General features: G+C 39.0%; 1 protein-coding gene across 1 annotated transcript in view; it reads left to right on the top strand.

Annotated features, from left to right (window-relative positions):
- LOC120539238 (sorting nexin-32-like) overlaps window positions 1-14,704 on the top strand; it is a 74,425-nt gene extending 59,721 nt beyond the window's left edge. Inside the window, exons 10-13 of the mRNA XM_039769114.1 lie at window positions 1,980-2,066; window positions 3,590-3,749; window positions 12,816-12,901; window positions 12,998-14,704. Of these exons, the coding sequence (XP_039625048.1) occupies window positions 1,980-2,066; window positions 3,590-3,749; window positions 12,816-12,901; window positions 12,998-13,051 (387 nt within the window). The 3' untranslated portion in view covers window positions 13,052-14,704. The remainder of the gene's footprint in view (window positions 1-1,979; window positions 2,067-3,589; window positions 3,750-12,815; window positions 12,902-12,997) is intronic.
- Window positions 14,705-21,396: the final 6,692 nt, after the last annotated feature.

Here is a 21,396-nt window from a genome sequence, read left to right as displayed (position 1 = left end):
CAGCACTGTTCTCCATTTCCTGTAGTTTGTGTGTGTGTGTATATATATATATACGTGTGTGTAAGACAAGAAACAATGAACAAAGAAAGAGTTGGGGATCAACCCCATATATTGTATAAAGCAATCTGAAAGAAATCGTTCCAGAGCAGTTTCTGGGTTTGTGTCCAAAACAAGACAGGCTGGTAAGGGAAGGTGGTTGGCTTTTATAGCTGGAGGAGAGGAAGAGGCACGTCCATGAAGGTTCTAGCCAGAAGTGAGGTCAGTAGGAGGGCATAGTTAGGATGGGAATGCAGGAACTGATCATGATTTAGGTAGGCGTCTGTTTTGGTGATGTGTAGAAAAGGAAGAAGAGACATAAGTGCACTTTGTCAATCCCTGCCTTCACATTTTGCCCTCAGTTAAGCCCTTAGCCTGCCTCCCAAGCACACATGTGTGACAAAATATAAATATATATATATTTATCTATATGTCTGTCCGCTTTTCACAAGAGAACTACTTAATGGATTTAGATCAGGTTTTTTTCTGTAATTTGCTTGAACATTCCGTTTGATTTTGCGACTTCTCTCATAGAGTTAAGTATCATATTTCACTTGCACGAGCAATATAATCACGCTAAACCAAGACAGAGGCTGCAGGCGAAGGGAGTGGGAAGCATGACGTCAGGAGTGGGGAGCCAGGCAGGGCCCTCCTCACTCATTCAGCAGCCTCCATTTGAATCGGTCTACCTCTGGCCATGTTTTGGAGTGTACCTTGCCTCTGCTTAGCTAGCAATTCTTGTTTGTTTACTGATTTTTAAAGTTTGTCCTGTTTCACTACTACGCAGCTGGAGCTGCGGGGGACAGCTAGTATATATATATGTGTGTGTGTGTGTGTGTGTGTGTGTGTGTGTGTGTGTGTATATGTATGTATATATATATATATATATATATATATATATATATATATATACACACACTCGCCTAAAGGATTATTAGGAACACCTGTTCAATTTCTCATTAATGCAATTATTTAATCAACCAATCACATGACAGTTGCTTCAATGCATTTAGGGGTGTGGTCCTGGTCAAGACAATCTCCTGAACTCCAAACTGAATGGGAGCTTCGTGCCCTGGATGTGCATCCCACAAATCTCCAACTGCAAGATGCTATCCTATCAATATGGGCCAACATTTCTAAAGAATGCTTTCAGCACCTTGTTGAATCAATGCCACGTAGAATTAAGGCAGTTCTGAAGACGAAAGGGGGTCAAACAACGTATTAGTATGGTGTTCCTAATAATCCCTTAGGGTGTATGTGTAATTATATATATATATATATATATATACATACAATAATGGTCATTCTGGGATATCAACTACCATCCCTCTATAATATTCATGGACCCTGAAGTAGAAGCTGCACTTTGCATGGTTACCACTGGTATAATTCCAAAGCACAGCTGTTTGGGTTGATAATTATGAATGAAATGGCTGGAATTCAAACAATATCTTAATCAGCTGTGAGGCAGCATTCTCAGGGTCAAAGAGTAAGGGAAGCAGAGATGAGGACCAAACAGGCAACCCAATGACTTAAAGTTCATTGCCTTAACTAATGAGCCATAGCACCTGCTTAATGTAATTAATTTTAAGTGAGAATCTTATTTTATCATCCTAGAAACTGCAGGAATAAAAGAGAGAGATATTTATAGAAGTCACCTCTCTCACATTCTGTCAAGGGTGATGAAAGTATGCCCTCAATAAAGTGTAAATACTAAAAATAATTGTCATAAGTCCACTGTACTGAAAGTGCACCTGCTCGTTTTTAGGGTGATATTTGATGTTTTGGTGCCTGCCTTTATTTTTTTTTTCATGCATTAGACATTCTGGATCTTTTTACAAGTAGAAAAATTTGTGGAAAATATATGTTTGTTTTTTTTAAGTGAAAAGAAATTAGGAGGATTTTCTTTTTATTTATGATTTTTTTGTTTTGTTTATGTCCAGAAAGTGGAGGGACGTGTGGCATCTGATGAAGACCTCAAATTGTCAGACCTCCTTCGCTATTACATGAGAGACTCTCAGGCTGCTAAGGTATTGGCGGTCAATTTTTTCTGAAGCTTGCATGTTTTTTTGGCAGCTAGGTGGTAGGAACACAACTAATTTTAAATAAAATTGAAAAAGAAAAAAAAAAAACTTTTTTCACTTCCAGTGATGTCTGTTAAAATATAAAGATTCTTTCATGAGGCATCGGACAATAGGTTCCGCTTTACACCAACATTGACATGTATCTAGCAAATAAAGGAAACTGCCTGAAAAGGGTGTTGGGCTACTCATTAAGTCCTATTCAGCTAATATGTCAGCGAAAACATCCAATCTGAACTTAAAGAACCCCAATGTGCTTCTCTCAAGGGCACTTCTTGGTAAATCGTTCCTCGTATCCACAGGTCATAATGCAAACAAATACTGTCTGACATTTGATAGGTGGTAACAGGTGTGCCACAGTCTTAAAGTTTAAAAACTTATTTTATTAAAGGAATAGCTGCTGTCCTTCCTCGTAGTTTTAAGCATATCTGCCATGTCACTTCTTTAATCTTTTTCTCATAACTATAAGAATAGGTTTAGTTACACTTCTCACGGCTTTTCTCAAGTCTGCTCGGTCCCTCTTGTAATCTTCAAACCAAAACAGTACACAGAATTCCAGATGTGGGCTCATGGGTATGCTTTATATCACAAAAATAACCTTACTTGTCATGAGCCTTACTTGTCATGAGCATCATAAAATTAACTGCAGTTATATTTGTGCCCTGAAAATTAAAAAGTGTAGTCTGTTTCTAAAGAAACAAATTTAAAAAAATAAATAAATAAGGTTAAATTATTCACAAAATTACATTTATTTGAACTCCACATTATCCTTAAAACTATTTGTTTTGAGCTTCCTGTTCTCACCAAGACAAAAAATATGCAAATCTATCATCTGTAGCCATGATGAAATACAAAAATGTGAGAAAACGTAGTTATCTTTACAAATTCGGCAATGGGTACAAACATACATATAAATTTAACTATACCAATTAGGCCATTATGAGAGTAATTGGTAGAGCATAAGTGGGGAGGATGACGAGTGTTAAGAAGGATGCAAGGATCATAGCTGGGTAATTTTCTGCACGTATCATTCAGACACCTGGTGACACTGTGATGCAGTCAGATACTGCACACTGTTTGGAAGGTTGGCCAGAAAAAAGCAAATTAATTTGCCAAAAGGAACTTTAATAGAAGCAGGCTACTTTTGCAAGACTTATGTCCAAAGCAATAATCTGGTTCCCCAGTAGGCACCAAAACTGGACAGCAGATGCAGGCAGCTTCCATTTTGGGGTCATGTATGTTTAGTGCAAGTCTTCCTGGGAGCTTAAACTGTACTGCAGCCACTGCGGTTTGCCTTCACTTTATACAAAGTGGTGCAGAACATACCTAAGACACCAAAATAAACTTTTGTTTGCTCCCTAAATATTCTACTTTAAAACAAGACTTTCATTTGGATTTTAAACATTTTCATAGCTGCTAAATGTACCAAATTTTTGTTTATGGCATATCTTTCTGTCTCCACCCTCCTGTAGGATTTACTGTACAGGCGTGCACGTTCCCTGGCCGACTATGAGAATGCCAACAAGGTGCTAGATAAGGCACGTATGAAGAACAAGGATGTCAAACAGGCTGAAAATCACCAGCTGGTCTGTTGTCAGAGATTTGAAAAACTGTCTGATTCGGCTAAGCAAGGTATAGTGCTGTTCCACTTCCATTTTCACTAGTTGGTGTCCCCTGTCCTTAATGTATTCTCTCCTAAATAAAACTAATCAAAGTTAGAGGGATTAAAATAAATTGCCTTCCTTTGAACTTTCTCAGAATTTTGTATTTTTGAGCTAGGATAATAAAGTTACAGCACCAAAATTACATTTGCATATTGTGGTACACAAAGTACCAGTGGAAATGCTGTCTGTAAGACCAATTGTTAAGTTGATTAGGACTTTCATTATGTAAGTTACTCAGTCTAGCCTTTTTCTTATAATATTCTATAAAGTTTTAAAACAACAGCAGATTGTCACATCACGACAATGCCAATCCACACTTGTGAGCAGGTACACTGATACGTGTTGTAGTTCTACAAAACTCTCCTTTCACTTGCTTCCTTAAGATTACATTTTTTTCATATCCCCAAACATCATGGAAAGTTCCATGTTGAGGTCAAAGCATGTGTATTAAATTGATAAACTGCTGGGAGGAGGACACAGAGGTAGTAATAGTACAGTGAATTTCATACTTGCATGTCTGATTAATATGCAACACTTGTCTACCCTCCAACATAGTGATAAACAGCAATGTATGGAAATGTGTACATTTTCTTCATGTAACAGCAACACTGGTGTACCCCTTACTCCTGTTCTTATTCAGTACTTCTCTCAGTTCCTTTCTTGTGTATCGAACCCCCACAAAACATTCAATTATAGCACTATTTCTCTAGTATATCTGTAAAAAATAAAAAAGTGGATCTCGCAAAACACAGATTAAATTAAGTTAATGGTTGGTTGTTTGCACCTTGCAGTGGGCTGCTGCCCTGTCCAGGGGGCTGTTCCTGCTTTGTGCCCGATGATTGCTGGGACGGACTATCCCACTGGCGCAATCAGGCACAAAGGAGGCACCAACCCCATAACACAAAAATTAATAAACACTATTTAAACATTATGGGGCACTTGAGAATAAAAATAGTGCTTAGCAGTTTGTATAGTATCGTTAGGGAAATCCCTGAAGCAAAATGAATTGATTTCCAGTCCCACCCTCTACACTATTTCAAGCCCTAAACTCTACAGAAAGCATTCCAGATGTCTTGATGTACCCACTCCAGGAGCTTTGGCCCTTCTTGTCACTAAGAGGCTTTCATACAAGCCAAGATGAAAAAAGGAACCAGTATTGGCTTCAGCAGAGGAAATCCAGAAAGCCATCATGAACTAACTGGTTATCAAGAAATGGCATCGAGGTTTATTAGCACATTTACAATATGACAGCTGTGAACTGTAGATTAAGTACACCTTCCTTTTCTGTTTCAATAATTGTGGAATGGATAGTGTGTGGAAGAGGAATGGATCAATTTGTTAATTATCAGCTTTACTTTAGGCAACACCGTTCATTTCAGTAAGGCTCCCACTTTTCTTACCTTTAACTGTAGCTGGTTGTTCCTGTCCATTAGGCTTAGGTGAGAGTAACTAATTTGATCACTTTAAGAAACAGAAAAAATGATTAATAAATGAAAGCATTGTATCTACAGCTATGTGCATAAGTATTTGGACAATGACACAATTTTCATAATGTTGGCTCTATACACCACCACAGTGGACTTGAAATGAAGAAATAATCACATGATTGAAGTGTAGGCTTTCAGCAGATATTCAAAGAGTTTAACAGAAATATAGTATAAGCCATTTAGGAATAACGGCCATTTTTATACGTGATCTCCCCATTTTCAGGGGCTCAAAAGTATTTAGACAATTGACTAACAAGCTGTTCCATAGCCATGTGTAAGCAGGTCCCTCATTTTTTCATTAACTATTAAGAAGGTCTGGAGTTGATTACAAGTGCAGAATTTGCATTTGGAAGCTGTCGGCTCTCAGTTTGAAGTCCAAAGAGCTGTCCATGTGAATAAAAACAGGCCATCATTAGGCAGAGAAGACAAAACAAACCCATCCGAGAGATAGCAAAAACACCAGGAGCAGTCAAATCAACCATCTGGTACATTCTTAAAGAGAAGGAATGCACTGGTGAGCTGAGTAATACCAGGAGGCCTGGACAACCATGGAAGACAACGGTGCTAGATGAATTCTTTCCTTGGTGAAGAAAAAACAGTTGTTCATGACATTTAGCCAAATTAAGAACCGTCTCCAAGAGGTAGGCCTGTCATTGCAAAAGCCTACAATCAAGAGAAGACTTCACAAAAGTAAATACGGTGGGTTGACCACAAAGCACAAACCATTGGTAATCCTCGAGCATAGGAAGGTCAGATTAGACTTTGACAGAAAATATTTGGTATAAACCTCTCCAGTTTTGGAACAGTTTTCTTTTGAAATTAAGATCAAAATGTACCAGACTGATGGACAGAGAAGAGCATGGAGAAAAGAGGAACGGCTCGTAATCTGTAGTATACCACATCATCTGTGAAACATGGTGGAAGCAGTCTACAAATGGAACTGGGTCACTGGTGTTTATGATGATATGACTGCTGACCAAAGTTATAGAATGATTTCTGAACTGTACAGGGCTTTACTGTCTGCTCAGATTCAGACAAATGCTGTGAAACTGATAGGGCAACACTTTACAGTACAGATGAACAATGAGCCAAAACATGCAGTGAGAGTAAGCGAGTGTTTATCAAGGCAAAGATGTAAATATTTTTCAATGACCAAGTCAATCAACTGACCTCAACCCAATTGGACATGTACTTCACTTCCTGAAGACACAACTGAAGGCAAAAAGTCCAGCAAAGAAGCAGCACCTGGAGACAGCTGCAAAAGGCCTGGCAAAACATAAGTGGGATTTGAACCCAGCATTTGCAGAAGGCAATGGGTTCCAGACTTCAGGTAGTCATTGACTGCAAAGGATTTTTAATCAAGTATTGAAAATGACCATTATACTCATGATTATGTTAGTTTGTCCAAATACGTTTGAGCTCAAAGATTTATATCATGAGGTACCTCAAAATACCAAAGAAAGGGAGAATTGCACTTTAAGCTGTTAAAATTTGGTGTAAATTTTCTAAACAAAGAAGTTCAGCCCTTTTGGTGCTACAGGTTTCATACATCACTTACTGGAACCCACTATCAATATCCCGTAAACTTTTTTTAATATCTGTCACTTGGATTTTTATTAAATTTGTCATTTTTCCTGTTCAAAATTCATATTATGAATAAGAACCAAAATGTACTTAAAGTTTAATCGATGTATGAATTCCATTTCCAATAAAAGTAAATACAAGTTTTAAATGCTAGCTGTTGGGGGCAAAAATGAAGAGCAACTTCTTGCCAGTTCCTTATTCCTGACAGATTAATCACCATTTAGATAAAACTCCCATGTTGGAATTAATGTGCGGTTACTTTCTACATTTCAAAATATAAGCAAAAATATGACTTGAGTATCCACCCCACTCACTTTCCTTTTTATGAACCTGTTTATTCCAATGAAGGCTTGTGAGGAGCTTGGGTCCACACCACCAGCAAAACCCACACCCTAACTATTTCACGCCAAATTTGACTTGCTGAATAACTTCGGTGCGAGGAATACTGCCAAAGCGAACATGTGAAGAATATGTAAACCGCACACTGACGGTGACCACGTGGCGAAAGGTACCTGGAAAAAACTACTGCACTACAATGCAGCTCCTGACTTCATAAACTATTTCAGTAATTAAAAATTAAGAAATTGCCTCTCAGACAGTCTTGGACTCACAATCCCTCCTAACCCATTAACAGCTGTGTTTGGGGTTCTTCCAGAGGGTCTTAAAGTGGAGAAAGACAAACAAACTGTGATTGCATTCACTACACTGTTGGCACGCAGACTTATTCTGATAAACTGGAAGAACCCAAACTCTCCTCTTTTAAGTCAGTGGGAAACTGATGTGTTATATTATTTAAAATTGGAAAAAATCAAATACTCAGTTAGAGGATCTGTGCAGACTTTTTTCAAAACATGGCAGGATCTAATCAGTAATATTTTGAAATGATTTTATAAAGCACAGAGAATTTGTTGATTTAGGTATTTTTAAAAGCCTTAAATTTTACACCGTTTGGCTTGCTCTCTCTCTCAAGGGTGGGGATTGATCTGTTCTTAGCATAATTCTTTTTTTTTTTGTAAAAACTTGATTGCTATGTATTGATTGTAATAAAATTAATAAATAAATAAATAAAAAAAAAAATAAAAAAAAATTAAGAAATTGTGACTACTCCTGCCGCAGAATTAAAGAGGGTATGCTAATATAGTATAGAATACACTGGATAGATTTTTGTTGAAAACGGAGATGGAGGGTAGCCTAAGCTTATTAAAAGTAGATCTTTGTACTAGCTGTATTGCCCAGCTTTGTCCTAGAAATTTCATAAGATCATGTGCATCAGTTATAGTTCTATTGGTTAATCGGGTCTAGCAGAAATGCTATGCAACTACCTGCTTTTCTGTAATTTTTTTTATTTTATTTTATTTTTTTGCACCAAGGGCTAATATTATTGGCAGATGGTGTGGTGTAATGGTTAAGGCTTTGGATCTAGGTCTTCAAATCCTGAGGTTGTGGATTCAAACCCTGCTATTGACACTGTGTGACCATGAGCAAGTCACTTTAGCTGCAAGTCAAGTCAAGTTGGGGAGCATGCACTGGTACAGCCTCTCGGGTCCCCAACAATGAGGATCTTACGAGCTGGATCACGCTCGGGGGGGAAATGCTCCACACGGTCCTAAGTGCCGTAACTATACTCCCTTGTAATGCAGGTAATGTGCCTCATTCGGGAATCCATGAGCAACCACTCATTCGTCACAAAGTCGAACCAACAGTACCCAAGGATTTTCCGGAGAGACACAGTACCAAAGAAGACCAGTCTTCGTCTCAGGTCACTGTATAGCGTCGATGTCTCACAACCATATAGCAATACAGGAAGCACCAGGACTCTAAAGACTTGGACCTTCGTCCTTTTGTATAGATATCGAGAGTACCACACACCCCTTTCCAGCAACCTCATAACCCCCCATGCTCTCCCAGTCCGTCTAGTGACTTCATAGGAAGAGTCACCAGAGACATGAATGTCACTGCCAAGGTAAGTAAACCTCTCAACAAGGTCGACACTCTCTCCACAAGCAGACACACTGCTGATGGCTGTGTCCAAGAGGTCATTAAAGACCTGGATCTTGGTTTTTATCCAGGACACTCGCAAGCCCAGACACTCACTCGTCGCTCAGTCTCTCGAGGGCCCAGATCAGAGCCTCCATTGACTCCGCGAAGATCGCAGCATCGTCAGCAAAGTCAAGATCCGTGAATCTTTCTTCACCAACAGATGCCCCACAGCCGCTGGACCCCACGACCTTGCTGAACACTCAGTCCATACAAGCATTGAACAGAGTAGGAGCAGAACACACCCCTGACGAACCCCAGAATCAACTGGGAAAAACGCAGAGGTCCTGCCTCCACTCTGCACATCACTCACAGTACCAGTGTACAGGCCGGCCATGATATCCAGCAACTTCGAGGGGATCCTGCAAACCCTCAGGATGTCCCACAGGGAAGTGCGATCAACTGAGTTGAACGCTTTACGAAAATCGACAAAGGCTGCACTCTGCCAAAATTCACATTTGCACTCCATGAGAACCCTCAGTGACAGGATGCGGTCAATGGTAGACTTCTTAGGCGTAAAGCCAGACTGTTTTATGGCTGGTAGGTGAGCAAGTGATCACGGATCCTTTTGAGGACGACCCTAACAAGGACCTTACCCGGCACTGAGGGCAGTGTTATCCCCCTGTAGTTGCTGCAGTCCAGGCGATCACCCTTCCCTTTCCAGATAGAGGTGACAAGTCCTGTTTTCCAGTCATTTGGGATGATGCCAGTCTCCCAAATGGAAGGAAAGACTGCTTGAAATGTCAGGTGCAGAGCATGTAAGTTAGTGTAGGGAGGGGTTTTTTTACCAAAAACATTGATATATCGAAATATGGGTGGCACGGTGGCTCAGTGGCAGTGCTGCTGCCTCGCAGTTAGGAGACCCAGGTTTGCTTCCCGGGTCCTCCCTGCATGGAGTTTGCATGTTCTCCCCGTGTCTGCGTGGGTTTCCTCCGGGCGCTCCGGTTTCCTTCCACAGTCAAAAGACATGCAGGTTAGGTGGATTGGCGATTCTAAATTGGCCCTAGTGTGTGCTTGGTGTGTGGGTGTGTTTGTGTGTGTCCTGCGGCGGGTTGGCACCCTGCCTGGGATTGGTTCCTGCCTTGTGCCCTGTTTTGGCTGGGATTGGCTCCAGCAGACCCCCGTGACCCTGTGTTTGGATTCAGCAGGTTGGAAGATGGATGAATGGATATCGAAATATGCTTTCTTAGCAGAAAGCCCTAGATGTTCCATCCTGGCAAATTTCAGCTTTTTAGCTAAACAGGAAATTGTATTACTGTTGGTGAGGGAGAGAATCAGTCAGTCAACCCTGCATTTTATATATATATATATATATATATATATATATATATATTATAATATAATATAATATATAATATAATATATAATATAATATATATATATATATATATATATATATATATATATATATTTATATATATATAATATATTTATATATATATATATAATATAATATATTAATATATATATATAATATAATATAATATATATATATAAGACATTGTCAGGTGCTATAAAGAGCCCATATGTCAAAAAGTGTTACATTTTGGTCTGGATATAATTAAAATGACTTTTACTGGAAATGCAGCATTACTGTTCCTTGACTTGATGTATGAAAATTGAGAATATCTGGTATTTTATACACTTACAGTATATATTTTCTGTTTTGCCCAGTTCTACCTTCCTCAGTTACTCATATATACAGTCCTTCATATATTGACAGAAACAAGAAATCTGGGTACCCATCTGGGATGCCCCACTTATTGGAGGGCAGAGAAAACAAATGAATAAAAAAAAAAACTTTTTAAAACCTAAGGGTCTAATTTATAAAAATGTGCATGGGTTAGTGTGAAAATGTGTGCACTGCCAAAATCTGAATTATAAAACCTGCCGTACACACATTTGTGCACAATTTACCTTTTATAAATCACAGTCATCTTGTAATGTGGGTATATGAATGGGCCTCAAACTCCCACCCTAAACGAACCATATATGGACCGTGCTGATCAAATCTCATGCATATACAATCATGATGTTGGCTTTGTTGGCTGGTAAGCAGCCTTCTACCTGACACATCCAGGCACTGCCGCCTACATCTGAGGGGTCCAGTGGTGCATTCCACAATTTAGCACACAAAAGAGAATGTGCAGAATTGTAGCACCTCTCTTCTGCAGTCTTGGGACTGGGGAAAGACATAAGTTGCCAGTGTCTGACTGGGTAGCCACAATCACATGGCCCATGTAATGACCTGATTTTTATTACAATGAATTGTATAGGACATAAAAAAACATGCAGGGTTCATCCATTTCGCTTATGAACAGGCCACCCATCACGTACAACACCATCGGCAAATCCTCTGCCAATGCTAATTTGCTTGAAATTAATGAATAATGGAGTCAACCCAGGCCTCCAAGCCACAGTGCTTGTCTCGCTCATCTTGGCATCACAAATAACTTGAACATTAATGGAATGTAACTGGTCACAATTAACAAAAGCAGCCTCATTCTTGCTTGGTGCCCTTATTGCTGTCAGTTTCCCCAGTTATGTTATTAAAACCGGACATCGCTGCTGCATTGCCTTTTTTGTTGGCCTGTACACCCACACAATACAGAAGCTGAATGTAGCACCTCTTTAGTCAGTTTATCAACTCCAGCACAGCAATCAGGACAGAGCTGAAGCTTGGTTAAGATATACCTCTGGTAGGTACTTGTTGTTAGAAAGCCAACCATTGTTAAAACCTGGATATGAACCGGTTGAGCCCAATTTGGGAAGTCTCTTTCTAACGCTTGGCCCAATTCAGCATACAATTCCAAGACAATGAGTCTTAGGAGCATACATCAAATCATATGCCAGTCAGCATCACGGGCAAAAATATCCTTCTACTCTCTGAAAGCTTATTCCCTTCATGTATGATCATTTGCATATTCTTTTTAAGTAGCACTTAACAAGCAATGCTGTGTCAAACCATTAGGATATGAACAGGCTGTTGGGAATGAAATTTAGAGCTTTCTGTATGCCTCCAGTCAATCATGTCTGTGTTTTTACTTAATGCAATTACTGACAAGAGCTAATTGCACTGGTTTCTGATCCAGAGACGTGACAACAGATAGTTGATATAAACTGAGGAAATCTCAAGTAAGTGCTTCAGTACAAATATGCAGCACTGGTCCTCTTAAAACGTAGAGTCTATGTATCATATTCATCACTTTTGCGGTTAAATATGTTTGTCACGTTAATGCACATTATAATAACTCCTCTAAGATATGCGTGATTATGCTTGTCATTCGTAATTGAGTTGCTTTGGCTGCATTTCCCAATTTTATCAAGGGTGTCACCATTTCTCACTTTCTTCTAAATGGATGGGCCAGAGTTGCCATAAATATACACAAGTTCTCACGTCTGGTTTTCTGTTATAAATCCCGACTTTTGAAAAACTGCATGCACACTTTTTAGGCCTTTTTATGCTTGATCATATAGATTACAGTGGGGGGAATGGTTTTTATGGACAGACATCTGAACAGGACAGACAGACATCGATCACCTGAGCCTTGTCCTGACATATTGTCTTTTACACTGGGCAGAGAACATGTTCTCCCTAGATATCTGGACTCAACACTTTCTGTGTTTCCCCAAGAAGATTAATCATAGGAGGATATGGATAACCACAATGTGATTTGTAGGTGCTCTGGAAGTGCTTCTTCATCTTTGCAGTTGGATGATGAACTCCATTAGAGTTTGGGCTGGTGCTGTGAATGAGCGGATAAAAATGATGTCTGTCTATGTCTGTGCATTATAGTAGTGGTACAAATCATTTTTGTGTATGTATACATAGTGTGCTGCAACTGACAAAAATTACATAAAAGTGCAAAATGAGAATGCCCTGCAAATAACTGATTTGTTTAATTTTTTCACTTTCACTCCAACAGAGCTGATAGATTTCAAAGTTCGAAGAGTGGCAGCCTTCAGAAAAAATTTGATTGAGCTAACAGAACTTGAGTTAAAGCATGCCAAGGTAAGAGCCAAAGCCACGTTCTGCGCCCGGGGTTCTGCCCACCACACTGTGTTAGAAAACTCAAAAATGTGACTTTGTTTTGTTTTTTGTTGACAGGCCAGTTTACTTTTATTACGAAACTGTCTAGTCTCTCTGAAAATGGACCACTGACATAGCACTGACCCTGGATATGCCAACATTTTTTTTTTTTTTTATTTGTTTCCATTTGTTATAATTGTTACTGTAATGATTTTTTAATTCCATGTTAATATTATGACGGCTGATACTTTTAATATTTTTCCATATAGGTATTCTTAACTCCTATTTTACAACTGAAGGCATCATGTTAAACTGACTTTAAAATCCAATCATGTTGTGTTTTCAGATTATTCAGTTTCAAGACATTAGTAAGCGGTGCTAACACCAGACACATCCCTCTGTTTCTTTGTGCTGTTCAGCAGGCTTGACTTTGACTACCCACCTTTCATGGCATACAGACTTTGTTTTCTGCTGCTTTATATATCTATATATATCTATATCTATATATATATATATATATATATATATATATATGACAGGTATGCGAAATGAGATTTTTACAAGGTCCACTACAATGCGAGCAGACTGATGTTTAATTACAACATATGCAAACTTTCATTTTAACAATGGCAACATTAAACTTGCTTAAGCAGGCCAGAATGATGGATCCTAGTGAACTGCTTGTTCACATTAAACAAACCCATCAGTGATTTCATCTGAAGTTGTCGGTGTCGGCAGGGTTTTGTTTTTCAGTTATTTAAAATAAATACAGTATGTAATTTAAGTGCCTGTACCATCACCATATACAGTGTGAGCTTCATCATGTGCACTGTGTTGTTGCAGCACAGACAAAGTACTTCATTGTGTTCTCCTTGTATATCTAAAAAGACGACAGGGTTGTATAAGTTGTTATTGGCATTTCTCCTTGTCATGTTACAGAATTAAAAGAAATAAAACGGTACTCGTGAAGCAGCACCATCTGTGGAGCCACCTTAGTGGGGTCCCAGTGTGCTCAGGCCTTCGTTTTATGTCATAGAACCAAAAAGGATGGAACTTGCTGAATACTGGCTACTATCATGAAAACAGACTTGCACAATTTTTTGTTTTGTTTATTTACTTGATCAATGCCATTGCGTTGTTTCCAGTTTCTTTTTGAAAACAGTACATAACACACTTGGCTGAATCTAGGCCTGGCTGGGGCAATAAGCTGAGTAAATAATGGCTATTAGGATGGAAGGGTACAGAATACTGTGTTCTGGCTTCCAAGAAGGGCTTAGAAACTAGTTAATGTCATATTTGGATGACACCTTTTCAGGAAGTGTCTCTCAAGATTACAATTATTAACATTTCTTTGTACAGTCGGAGCAAATTCAGGGCAGTTTCCTCCACTGCTTAGGACTGGCCTACTGTAATGCTACCCTTCCACTGTAAAATGTTTAGCCTACAACAAGCCAAGATCAAATAAAGCTCAAAAACCATAAAACCTTAAGATGACAGTGGCATAACTAGAGTGAATCCCTCTCCCAAAATGAACGCATGTACAACACATGTAAAGGAACTCAAGAGACAGACTTGTAATCTTGTGCTACAACACCAGCTTCAATCATGATTTCTCAAAATGTCCACATGGGTCTCCTCCCACAGTCCAAATGCATGCAGGTAAAGGGGGTTTGGTGTTGCTGTATTGGCCCCTGATTTATGAGTGTGTTTCCCCTGTGATGGACTGGTGTCCTGTCCAGGTGTTGATCCTGCGTACCCGTACGCAAACTTCCACGTTCTTCCGCTACATAAATCCTGATCAGCATGAAATGTAACAAACGTGCACGCACCTGCTGTCCCGCCCCAACTCCTCCCAGAATTACGCCTCTTTGAATATGCAAATCAATATAAATAGCCCTTAAGATCAGCCTTCTGTGAAAAGATAATGGGAAAAGTAAGAGGTGAAAATAGAAGAATTTCAGCAAATACCAAGTGGAGGCAAAGGAAAAACGTACTATTTGTTGGTTTAAACAGTGGTATAAACAACAAAAGGAAGTCGATCGAGTGGCATAGCTTTTTTGAGAAACTCGAAAGCTCAAGTTCACAAAATCGCTCGGTACCCGAAAAAAAAAGAGGTTGTCACGTATCAAAGTCACCGTGAAAAGGCGAGTCATAGCCTACCGTCTTAGTGTCATATGAAAGCTTATTAGGATACAGAGAAAAAAAAAGGCACACAGTAGGAAAAAGCACGAAATGTCAACTTCGTAGTTTATTTTGTCTTTAAAGTAGAACATCATAAACTTTATAAGAGAAAAGTTTTTCAAATCCCATTATAACTAAAGTAGCAAGTTAAATGCTTTGTTTTGTATTTGATCTTCTATGTGCTCTGTGTGTGTGAATCACTACGTGCTTCTGGGCTTTCTCTTCCTCCAACAGGACACAGAATCCATTACATTCGTGATATTACAACTCTCTGGATAACTAAAATACTGAGATGTATACGTGATCTCATTTTCATGATGATAGGAGTTAAAGCATGTATTAAACATGGGAACACAGTTGCGCAGTGATTGTGCGTGACCTTCGATGAAATAATTTATTGCAGCAGTACTGTCTCTTTCAAATGTACTAACCTCCAATTCCTGTCCTTCCTTTTCTTTCCCTAAATACCCAATCGCCACACAATCAGCTCTGTAATAGACGTTAAGCCATCTGTAAGCTTATAACGCTGATTCTTCAAAACTTTTAAGGAAAATTGAAATATCTTTGTAGAACATGTTTAATTATTCTATCCTTCACGACAGTCCCAGTGAAGCATACAGAACTAGGCAGGAACAATCCGTGAAAAGAGCGCCAGATCCTTGCTAGTGTAGCGACACAGAGTCCTTTAATTATTAACAATATAGATTATTTAAGTAAAGTTAAAAGTTTTATCTGTATAATAAACATATTTTGCTGCATTTCATCTTAAAAATGATATCGTCATCATATGTATATACGCGCTTTATAAAGTGGCTCAGGTTGTGCAATATTTTAACTGTAGTGCAAGTTTACAGTGAGGTGGTTGTACTAATAAGTACAAACAGTTCTACAAAGAGCAGTTGATGGAGTGATTGATTGCATTTAGAGCTCTTGGGATGAAACTGTTTCTGAACCGCGAGGTCCGTACAGCAAAGGTTGTGAAGTGTTTGCCGCGTGAGAAGCCAGTTCAAATAGGAAGCATGGCTGAGGCAGCGTATGCTTAATGCTGTATACCGATAATTCTCTTTCCAGTCAGCTGCTGTAGATCTTTGATTCCCCACTCAGATACAGTGGGATAAATACTCCGAGTGGTGCAGTGAGAGTAATATGGAAAAAGACGATCCGCTGTGGCAACTCCTAACGGAAGCAGCTGAAAGAAAAAGAAGGAGGTGCAATGAGAGTAACAACGCTAAAGCAGCTATTGTATTTAGAATAGTTTGACCAGTCTGTGGACAATTATATTGTTACAGGTACAATCAGATGCATTAATCTAATAAACAATATGAGGTTAATATCAGTGTATTTATAAAGCCGCGTCAGGGATGTGGATCTGAAAAAGAAAGATAAACCACACAGGAACAGTAGCATTGCTTTGATGCTGGGTGCCGCCAATCTGCAAAACTGAGGGGAGAACTTGCATACGACAGGGCATGAGCTACCGTGGAAATGTGCGTGGCTTTACGCCAAGTTTAGGTTTTATACATCGCTGTTTGAACGTGGAAACGTTCGTACACAACATTTCTGTGCATACGCACCGTTTATACATGAGGCCCCTGGTCTAGCGACAAAGATGTCAACTGAGGTCAGTAAATCTGACATACCCCATGACCAGAAGTCACATACTGTAATATGACATCAGCTTCAGTCAGCCTCCACTGAAATCTAAGTCTACATCCAGCAGACAGAATTAATGGTTCAAGTCACAGTTAGCATGGAAATGACTGCGGACCATCCCCAGTTTGTAGAGGTCCAAATTTTGGATGATGTGTTTTTGACGTTTATTGCCTGAACTTTTGTCAGACGTTAGAAAACTCAGTATTCTTGAGGTCCATTAGTCCTAATTTACAGACTTGTATTCACTGGGAAGAAAATATTTGCCCTATCATTTTAATGGTATATTCTCTTGAATAGATTTTCCATCAATCACATTATTTTAATATGGTTATTTTATTATGAGCTTTTTCACATTGAATAAGAGAGAACCATGTGAGCATTGCGCATTTGAGCACAAGCAGTGGAATTCTATGAACAACCCTGGACTGAGATTGGCACTTGGTGGCATATTATCTCTAATGTGAAACAAAGACCTTTCACTTCAAATAGTACAATTTTAAACTGGAAATGATTCCACGAGGTTGGTATTTAATAGAAATTGATGGAATAAGAACAGTTTTAAAACCAGGGTCTTGAGGAAGATGGAGCCTATCAGTGCAAGCATCAGACACAAAGCAGGCAACATCTTTGAATAGGTTGCCAGCCCATCACAGGGTGAATGCACACCCACATTATATATATATATATATATATATATATATATATATATATATATATATAGAGATAGATAGATATATCAGGGGCCGATTTAGAATCGCTAATCCACCTAACCTGCATGTCTGTGGAATTTGGGAGAAAACCAATTCAGACATGGGGAGCACCCAGGAACTGAATCCTGATCTCCTAGATGCCAGGCACTATCACAACTTTATTCACACACACACACACAAAAAAAAGATCATCTAAAATTTTCGCAAAGGTACATGCAACACATTTACCCAGAAATCATTACAGGGCTCACAGGCATCAAGGAAGCAGAAACTGTGCCTGGCTTAAATGAAAAATTGAGATGTATGGAAACAAAAGGAACATAACTGGAAGATGTCAAATATGGGTACAAAGAGACAGGGAGGGAAATAAAAATATGTCAGAGATCACCTGGTGGAAAAGAAATAACTGTGGCTTAAAGAATGTGATAAGAATTAGAGACGTAGTAGCACTGCAGTGTAGGATGTTAGGCAGCAAGAACAAGGCCGACTGGATAGGAGTTTGATTAGATTCAAAGATGTGGTGTGATGAGAGCATTTAAACAAAAGCCACTGAAAGTGACAGTTCTGCTCGGGTGTTGGTTGGTTTTCAAAGAGCTGAGTTTTTTTAAACATCTGTTTTAAGTTTTGTTTTGACAACTCCATGGTGTTTACTACCACAGGAAGATGTTAGCCTCACCTTTTCCTTCCTTGAAGCAATGGCGTCCTTTGACAAGAGAAGAGAAAAAAAGTTTTGATCATTGTGCTCACTTGGCCCATCGTAGCTGGTCAGTTCCTCTTCACGTTTTAATTCTCCTACCCAGTACCTGTCGGTTCATAATGGCTACATTCTTACAAGCTTAAGGCTACTTGGTTTTTCTATTAATATTAGGACAGCTTTGTCCTTATTTAACCAAACCCACTAACAAGATATTATCTCATACATTTCAACTTTCTTACAAGCTAATGTTCTGTTGAGTTGGTAGTCTCTGCTTTTCCCAGGAACAAAGGTATGAATTCTTTCTCATCTCTTCATTTTCTTAGTCTAATAATCTCCTACGAGTCTTGAGGAGTCAAGGCAGGATCCTTTATCCTCGTCACTGTCACCAACAGAGTAAACAATTTTGCAAACGTGTAAGAGGACAGACTGCAGTTGCTTATTCGCATTTGACAAAGAAGTGTGTCTTTCTAATGGCTTTCTAATATAGAGGGTAAGAGGAGAGACATCTGAGTGATTGACCTGCATACTGATTTTGCCATTGTAATGCCAAACCATCTTCCATCTTTCCACTTCCTAAAGTTGATTATTTCATTTTCGGTTTACCAGAGACCAGCAAGAATAAACCCTAGATGGGATGTACATTGCAGGATGTTGACACTCCACAGTACACCCACACTCAGTCCGGTTGATCAAATCTTTTGAAATTTGGGTGAAAAACCACACAGAAAAAAATGAATCGGAATCTTAAAGACTTTGGTGAGTAAATGCACCATTTGTCACTCCAAATGCAAAAACGAAAAAAATGCCTGCAGCTATCATTATCAATTCATTAAACACTAGCTTTCATTTTGAAGAAGTAGACTGTGCTGCAAAACTTTTGCTTCCATACTTAACCTTTTCTAACATTAACATTAACATTTAACATTGGGTGTTTTTTGAGTTCTCTACTTCTACCTGTGCACAGATTGTTTCTATTCAGTTACTTGTAATATTAATTCTCATTACATTCAACATTCAGAAGCAGCTATTCTTGCAGTCACTTATTTTAAACTTCAGTCCCAACAAGTGAGATCTGAAGATATAGAATCAAGCAGCCCTTCATGAAACAGTGACTAAAATATTCTACTTTTGTTGGATCTGTGTTTATATTATTAATTCTTAACAAATCTTCGGAGGTTTTCCATAATTGATGACTTTTCTTAGATTTAAAACTTCACCCGATGTTACTGACTCCATTTAAAAACTTAACTTGAGCAGCTGTTATACTTGTTAAGAAAAAAAAATGCTTGAAAGTACAATTGCCAGCATAATGCAACTTTCGTCATCATGTTTGTTACACTGTTGATGAGTTTTCACCTCCTGCAATTGTCTAATAAAGCACTTGATTTCACAGTAAATGTTTGTTTCTTTCTTCAATCTACTGCAGGATAACGTACATCATTAATCTGTAAAAAGGTCCAACGAACATCATGAATGAATATATACTGAATTCTTTTCTAAAAGTATCCCAGTATATTCTGCAGGTATTCCCACCATTTTCAGTTCAAGTTCAGTATGGTTCAAGGAAGCAAAGAGCTCGACAGTAGGTGCACATGAGGTGCTGGCTGTGGATATGACCCCCGCATATGGGAAACAAAGACCCCACACAGCTGTAGTGTAGCAACTTATTGCTTTGCAAGCTGCAGACTCAATGGCAGTGCACTACAAAAATATATCAACTACATGTAAAAATGACATCTACCATCTTTTAGAATTTGTATTTTAAAAGCAATGTGAAAATACATGCACGTCAACAAAAGACACTGATACAAACAACTCATATATACCGTCCCCTCCGAAATGTTTGGGACAAAGTATTGTGGTGTGAAATTTTGCATATAAGTTGATAAATATTTTGTATGTCTTTATTTGTAACTTGTAACACTAAACTATCATTGATAAGAACAGCAATGGTTAGATGGTTAAGAAGCCCTTTCCCCATTTTAAGAGCCAGTCTTTTGGAATTCTACGACCGGGTTCGGGGAAAGTGCCTCCGACAAGTTTGGTAAATGTTTCTCTGCTGGAGTCTCTCAGTCCACCCCCAAAGGAAAGCCAGACTGCCTCACTGGCATGCTTCATGGTGGCAGGTGTGAGGGTGTTCTCTGCACCATTGGTCTGAAGTATGGCTTTTTGGAATTGGCTTGTATCAGAAGCCTTTAAGTACCATGATGCTCTATTGGCTCTAGGGGTCGGACCGAAAACCTATGAATTTGCTGGCTTTACCTCACCCTTTCTCTCTCTCACTAAACTGATGAAAGATCATCTCACACACCATGAACTGAAAAGGACAACACAATGAAGAGCACAGCTCGGCAGCCATATTGAGACAGGCATGCGGCCTGTTCTGAAAAAAGCTGACCAAAAATGAATCCTTAACTAGAGACATTTTGAGTAACAAACAAGTCTGTGTGCCGCCTGAAACTACACATCACCATTTATCAGGTTGTATGGTTGCCAATATTCAAATGTACTTTGCATATTGTTATTATTTATGAATATTATCAATAATCTATTGTTTAAAGTGTAAGTTAACTCCTGCTTGTCTTTTACTACACCTAATTGCCTGAGGTTATAGATGTAGAAGGGAAGGTGGGGAGAAGTTATATGGTACAATACCTTATAAACAGTGGTAAGTCTGTGAGAGGGCAGCATGGTGGCGCAGTGGTAGTGCTGCTGCTTCACAGTTAGGAGACCCGGGTTCACTTCCCGGATCCTCCCTGAGTGGAGTTTGCATATTCTCCCAGTATCTGCATGGGTTTCCTCTCACATTGGTGCATTGGTGATCCTAAATTATCCGTAGTGTGTGTTTTGTGTGTGGGCTGGCACCCTTCCCGGGATTTGTTCCTTCCTTGCACCCTGTGTGTTGGCTGGGATTGGCTCCAGCAGACCCCCATGACCCTGTGTTAGAATATAGTGGGTTGGATGATGACATGACAAGACAAGTCTGTGAGATCTGAGACATTCTGACAAAGGCTACATATTGATAATACAAAACAGGAAAGTAGAGTAATATATCACTCTACCAAGACAAAATACAAAAACATTTTTCCTTGATTTACTGCTCTGCTCTATAGTTTTAAATTACAAATAAAACAATTTGCACATGATTACAGTGCATATTGCAGAATTTAATTTGAGTATTTGCATACGATGCAGTGACATCATGTAGAAATGACAACACATTTTCTACTCGGTCC

This window comes from Polypterus senegalus, chromosome 11 (genome assembly GCF_016835505.1).
Source record: "Polypterus senegalus isolate Bchr_013 chromosome 11, ASM1683550v1, whole genome shotgun sequence".
Lineage (NCBI taxonomy): Eukaryota > Metazoa > Chordata > Cladistia > Polypteriformes > Polypteridae > Polypterus > Polypterus senegalus.
This window is presented reverse-complemented; position numbering and strand designations above follow the sequence as displayed.